Raw genomic sequence first — 7,335 nt, forward strand, 5'->3', positions numbered from 1 at the left:
GCAGAGTTCCCATTTTAAAGATGAGCTAAGTAGATGACCTGTAGTTGAGAAACTGCCTCATAAAACTTTGAAAGTCTGATGCTTGCTTTCAGTTCCATGAATTCTTCTAGAGAATATCCAGTTTGGGGCTAGTGGAAGTAACCAAGGTCTTGTCTTTACAGTCTTCAACTGCCCAGATGTTAACAGTTATACTCGGAACACCAACATAATACAAAATCCCCACATGCATTGTATTAAGAGAAATAATGGATTTAAAGTATGCAATGATTACATACAAATCAGCCAAACAGATGAGTTCTGAGTAACATCTTTTATATGAGACATTTAAATCAAGAGTTAATAATAGTGTATGAAACAGGAAAAAAAAACAGTCTAGATAATGCCAATGGTAGAAACACTGACAGACATACCAGAAGTTAGGTGTTGACAATGTCTGGACTGGCCTGACAGACACATGAGAAATTACTTGAGAGGCCATTAGCATGGGTATCTTCCACCTTTACATATTCTGCCAGATCTATTTCTTCGTTCTTTGAATTTTCCAACTTCATCTTATTGTTTCCAAAATGTAAATTACCATGAGACTCAGATGACTGACACTCAAGTCAAACTTCCCTTAGTCTGCTTATGCAGCTGTCACGGGATACCTGAAACTAGGTATTTATAAGAACAAAAACTCAAGGTCTCACAATTGCAGAGGCTGGGATTGGGAATCCATACCCCAGGACAGCAAGTGTCATTGCCTTGTGAGGACTGCATCTTCCAGGGGGAATAAACAGTGTTCTTGTGTGGCAGAAACCTGAAGATGCCCTTGAGGGCCTTCATTTGGTTCACCACAGGAAGCATTCCAGTGATCTAAGGCCTGTCAGTTGCCTCAGCTGATGCTATCGCACTGAAAACACTTAGATTTGGGAGGATACAGAGTTAAATCAGAGAATCCTAGGGTATCTAGTCTGTCAATTAAATAAAAATCCACTCATACTCAGAACTCTGGAGGGAGAAGCAGGTGGAGCTGTGAGCTCAAGGACAGCCTGTTCTACACAGTGAGCGTCATGGCTTCCAGAGTACCAGTCTCAACACAACCAAAGACAAAATCCACAATACATCCACCTCATTCATCATCTACCATATGCCAAGCTAAGACTTAGCAGCACAGCCCCTCAGTTGCTCTTTCCTGTGCACCTGGCAGAACCACCTCTGTCAGCAGCTTGCCCCCAATGAGGATAACACCATCCTGAATGCCTGGTATGCCACAGCCATGTTGAAACCACACTGTGCAGAAGAGGCTGCTCCAAGGATCCAATACTAAGGATGAGTTTTGAAAGACCTGCAATAATGAACTAAGAAAGATGGGAAAGACATTTCACACAGGAAGGAAAATGTGTAGAAAAGAAGAAAGGGAGGCTTGCTGAGGCATATTCCTGCCTGCCCAGGAGGAGAGTATTCTGGTTATGATACTCTGGAGTATGCATCTAAGAAAAGATGGGAGATAATGCTAACGAAACAACCAAAGTTGATAAACAAGGGACCTTGTGGGCTGAAGTAAAGGGTTTGAACTCCATGTGGAAGATTGTAAACAAAAATCGAGGATTTTTGGAACGGGGATGGTATATGTTGTGGCGTTCTAATAATACCTGTATATTATACAGCAAGAGAGTGCAGGATCTGTTCAGCAATGCAGGGTAGAGGTGGTAGGGCCTGAACTCAGTCACTAGCCTTGAATATCCAGCACAGAGGACAGACACAGGAAAACAGACTCTATGGGATGACTACATGAATCAACATTAATTAGGACAGAGAAATACACGTCAAAATTTTTAGGAAAATAACCAATTTTTATGTCTGGGGTTTGATTGAATACCTGTTCCCCATTATTCAGCAGAGGCAGTTGGGACAAAGAAGCAGAAGGTCTCAAACATTATCACAGCTGGGAAGTCTGTGGGATCTTAACCAGGATGCACAGGCACTCCAAAGGGCAGTGGAAGGGTAGGGATAGGTGCGGAGCCCTAGACATTTGCTGTCCTCCAGCACAGATAAGTGTGTGGCACTAGCAGAGACTCTGCAGTTCGGAAGTGTCACTGAAAATTTAGTAATGTCCTGGAAATAAGACTCTGGTTAGAAAGTCATCAAAGAAAAATTAACTGACAACCCAGGGATGCAGATATTGTATACTATATACAAGTAAAGGAATACACTATTTATATTTCCTTCTATATATTTATTAGACAACATCCGATATGAAAGAACTTTTAGATTTGGACGAGTTATACATGGAATTAATAAGATAATCACCAGTGAACTTAAGGCCCTACTTAAATATTTTTTTTTTGAAAAACATAATTCAAATACTTTCCTTTGAATAAAATATGACTTGGTTCAATTTTGTGTTGAAATGATAACACCAGATAAAAGTCTGTTATTTTGTTCTTATAAATTCTGGTTTGCATATAAGTCAAAGAACAAATGGATTCAAAGTAACCAAGGGCTAAGAGATGATTCAATGGGTACAGGTGTCTGCAGTGAAAGCCTAGAGACCTGAGTTCAAGTGCTAAAACCCAGAGTGCAGGGGGAGAATTGACTTCTAAATCTCCACATGCGAACACACACGCATGCACACACGTGAACACATGCACACACGTGAACACATGCACACACACGCACACACACATGCACATGCACACACACACACAGAGAATTTTTAAAAAGTAACAGAGCCCAGTAGAATAACATCAAGAATATATGACATTCTTTTTCCTTTGCTCCAAATTTAATTTTAAATTTGTTTATTTATTTATTTTGGTGCAGGGGATCAAACCCCAGGGATTTCCCACAGGCTCAACACATGCTCTCCTACCGACCTGCTTCCTTTCTTTCTGCCCCCACACTTCTCTCTCCCTAGACAGTCTTGTGTCTGTCCCATGCTGGCTGAAACCACTGATCCCTTACCTCCCCCTCTCAAGGACCTGCATATACAGGTATTACCAACCAAACCTATTGTTGCCAACATTTTCTGAAACTTCCATCCTCAATCTTTAGTAACTTCAGGGCAAGGTCATATTTTTTCTTGAATGTCTAATTTCTATGGAAAATTTCTGAAATCTATTTGGTTATCTGAGAAAAACTCTGGCTAGAAGCCATCAGACATAAATTTACTCTCCCTCTCCTGCTTCTTTTCTGTGTTTTTGCCAGAAGTATGACTAATGATGAGCTAGATCATCTTGATTATTGTCTTTCCATAAGCACTGATTTTAATTCCAATTAGTATTTTGGCATAGGCAAAGTTGTTAATTATTTTAACATAATTCTTAGCAAACACTTTACTATTTCATAAATCAGCCTTAATATTTAATTTTAATATTTGATACTTAATTACCATTCCAATCCCTTAAATTTTCCCTTCTCCACCACAGTGTATTTGTAGTTTAAAAGTTCAATGCTTCTGTTTCTGTTGTATAGCCTCCTCTGACGTTCTCAGAGAAGGGTGAGTGTGCACAGAGCTCAGAGAAGGGTGAGTGTGCACAGGGCTCATAGAGAAGGGTGAGTGTGCACAGAGCTCATGGAGAAGGGTGAGTGTGCACAGAGCTCAGAGAAGGGTGAGTGTGCACAGGGCTCATAGAGCAGGGTGAGTGTGCACAGGACTTACGACCTGTAGCAGCGCCTGTGGGTAGTTATGTTCGGCTCTTTAGAACTACAGGGCAAGCTTGGATTTTAAAAAATGATGAATCATATTGATTGGTGATTAAAAGCAATAATCACATATTTTGAGAATGAAAGTTGAGAGAAGACAGATTAAGGAAATTTTGCTCATGTCTCCATCAATATCTCAGTGCTAATGGAAAATTTAAAAGGAAAACAACATTTCCACTGAAGAAGGACTCTTAAAAGAAATCCCACACTAGCTCAGAATTGAGAATAATAGATGGTTATTTATTTAGGGGTAGACTCACAAATCAATATCCTCTGCTGGAACGAAGAAGAGCAACCAAATCACACAGCCAGAAAAGAGGTTGTACACATGTTTTACATCAGCATAAATAGTATAAGATGCCACACCCCAGTGGGCAGGTAACTTAAGGGCTACTAAGGGTTTCCTACAGCACCTCCCCTTTTTGTTTAAATAAGAGAGTTCTAAGCCTAATACAAAATTATATACAATAATAATAAATATATTCAATAATTATCCTACCCTAATGAGTTTAAGTCTTATATAATAAATAACTTGACCAAGTCATGAAAAGAAAGTAACTACAACTCTCTAGTCTTCAACCCCATCGAAGATCCAAGAAGGGAAATAATATTACTTGAGTAAGCAGGAAGTGCAACCAAGCAACTTCTAAAGCTCTAGAATTGACAGAGACATCTCACTTCCTGCATAGTCACACAGAGTTCTTTTGTATCGTTGGGGCATTCATCTTCAGCCTACAGGCCCATAATATCGAGCAGACTTTTCCATGAAGCAGGAAATTTCAAAGACAGTTCTGCCTATATTAACAGTTTGTCAGTCACTTTCTTCTGTGTCCTGCAGAATGTCTCGCAGACTCTTTCATGAAGCTGGAATCCCTAAGGATCATCTCACGTTTAGTCAAGTTCAGCAGTCATTTCTCTGCAGGTCCTGCATGTCCAGTTAAGCAGTCCAGGCAGGAGCAGTTTCTTGCCCAGATAACTAACCAACTCCATAAGGAGCCTCTTCAATGCCCATCTTCCTCTTGAAGCTGCTTTGTGCTGCAGATGTGTCTCACTGTCAGGAAAAGTACTAAGTTCTTAAACATTTTAAATACCATATTCTGAAGGTCTCTGAAAAATTTGAAGAATAGCCTATCTAACTGAAATATATCTCTAAACATCTAGAAAATCTAACTAACATGACTACAAGCTTGACTATTATAGATGATTATCTATTAACCTATATTTTAATTTTACATTACATTTTTTAATGAACTACACAATCATAATATCTTAATCAAGAGCAGAAATATGCATACAACAAAATTGACCTTAAATTTGTAAGCAAGATCCATATAAAACAAATTATTCATTTCTATTGCATATCCCCATTTTAATGTAAACAAACATTTATAGACAACATTTGGGAATATGGGTGTAGTTTTTTTCTCTCCAAACTTCTTCCTGCTGTTTATTGGGTGAAGTAATTTTTTAAGGATATTTTTGGGGTATTCACAGATTCACCTTTCAGGGGCCATATTGGTCTGGAAGCAATCCACAGATTCTCATCTTCTGTAGAAACAAAAGAAGAACCTCTTTTCCAAAGCAGCATATTCTTAGACTCAAATTTGGAAGTCATAATGCTTTTAGAACATATATGCTGGTTTAGTTTAATGACTAAATGAAATGTCTCTCTGTACTTAGCTCCTTCACAGTCAAAAATTCAAAGAAAACACAATAATATACATAATCCATACTCTCTGTGAATTTTCCATTTTTTACTGGTTGATTTTTTTACTCCTTTTAATCTATGACTATCTGTACTCTGTCTCTTTACCCTTTCTTAAAACCATTTACTTCTTTTGGTAACTCTTTATACTCTTTTTCTTCTCTGTCCCAAGCTTACATACATTTATCTAACACTGTGAACCATTTTGAGTTCTTTTATGTCTGAATCTATCCTTGCTGTGTTATCTGTAATTCTCTACTGTCTTGAAGAACTTTTAAAATGGTAAGCAGCTTGGTTGCAGCTGCTCTGGATGCTGGCTCCACCTCTCTCCACTTTTAATATGGTGAAAGCTCCACTACTGCTATCTTTGGGTAATAGCTAAATCTGCCATGCAGCACACTGTGCGGCCTGGAAATGCCTCTGTGCGTGGCGGCAGGAATCTGCCATGCTTTCCTGCTTGGGCACACCGCCTGCCCAGGCAGGGAGAACTGAGCTGTGGGCATGGTCTCAGCTACTTTCCTCCTGACCCCAAGTTGCCACACAAACACCTGAGCCCACAAATGCCATTCAAATTCTCCAGAGCCAGAGTTCACACTGGCAGCATGCCCAGGAAGCCACATTTTAAAACCATGTGGCTTTTTTTAATGGCTGAATCAGGAAAACTTTTCTTAATGGAGCTATGACAAGCCACCAGCTGAAAAGAAATTGGCTAAACTTTGATTTTTGTGTCTAGAATTCCTTTTTAAGCTCTCTCAGGTTTTATATGGATTTAGTCTACCATGTTGGTGCCAATCTGTAGGAGGGAGGCTGCTTGTCCATCCCAGTTGCTTAGAATCAAAATAAATACACAGAAACTGTATTAATTAAATCATTGCTTGGCCCATTAGCTCTACCTTCTTACTGGGTAACTCTTACATATTAGTTTAACCCATATATAAAAATATGAACAAAGAAAACACTCAGTTTTAGTCAGGCATTTTGTGCATGTTTCTAATTCCAGCACTGGAAAGAGAAAGTAGCTATATCTCTCTGATCAGGGCCAGCTTGGTCTACAAAGCAAGTTTCAAACCATCCAGAGGTACACAGTGAGATCTTGTCTTAAAAAAAAAAGAAAGAAAGAAAGAAAGAAAGAAAGAAAGAAAGAAAGAAAGAAAGAAAAAGAAAAATCCCTACAGCTAAAATGTAACCTTTCCTCCACTCACTGGAGTGCTCCCACAGCACCTCAGTGTGTGATCACACTAGCTTCTCAGTCTCCAGCTGCCAGCATGGGGAAATGTGGGTGACATGTGAGTGCGCAGACCCTGCTTACAGTTTACGATCACGTGAGCTTGCTGATCTCACACAGATATCCATCTTGGCACTAGATGTGATTCAAGCATTGTGAAGCTTTCCGGAGACATCCAGTTGATCAGGCACGAGTGCCGACAAGTTGAGAAATCATTCCAAGACCTCTTTTCTGCCCTAGAAACGCTTTCCAAGAACTTGGATGTGAAGGTAATGGAAAGAGGTGGGCTTTGTAGGTGACTACTTTGTAAGGTGACTACTTTGTAACTTTGTAACTAACTAACAATAAGTTGACAGAGAGGTTATCAAAGGGTCTGGTCAGAAAAGATAACCCTTTACTTCCAGTGAATTTAATCTGAAGCTCATTCATATACAATATGAGTTCAATCAGTCAAACCAACAAATAAGTGCCCCTGTGTCTCAGGAAAGGCTGCCACCGTGAGGATGAGCTGTTTCCATCATGACTGCATTTCCCCACTTCCTGGCTGCCTTCAACTCCTGCCTGCAAAGGAGTTCCCATGGAAACTATTCTTTTTTAAAATTGTTTTTATTGAACCATATATTTTTCTCTGTTCCTTTCCCTTTCTTCTCACTCCCCATCTACCCTCTCCAATGATCTCCATATTTACTCAGGAGATTTTTTCTTTTTCTTTTTCTCT

At 39.5% G+C, this 7,335-nt stretch overlaps 1 protein-coding gene across 1 annotated transcript in view; it reads left to right on the plus strand.

Moving 5' to 3' along the window:
* The window catches only part of Fam81b (family with sequence similarity 81 member B), a 75,955-nt gene that overhangs the window by 35,816 nt on the left and 32,804 nt on the right, over positions 1 to 7,335 (plus strand). The window contains exon 6 of the mRNA XM_013349651.1: positions 6,738 to 6,886. Coding sequence (XP_013205105.1) covers positions 6,738 to 6,886 — 149 coding nt within the window. The remainder of the gene's footprint in view (positions 1 to 6,737; positions 6,887 to 7,335) is intronic.

The sequence above is a fragment of the Microtus ochrogaster genome, chromosome 19 (genome assembly GCF_000317375.1).
Source record: "Microtus ochrogaster isolate Prairie Vole_2 chromosome 19, MicOch1.0, whole genome shotgun sequence".
NCBI classification, from domain to species: Eukaryota; Metazoa; Chordata; class Mammalia; order Rodentia; family Cricetidae; genus Microtus; species Microtus ochrogaster.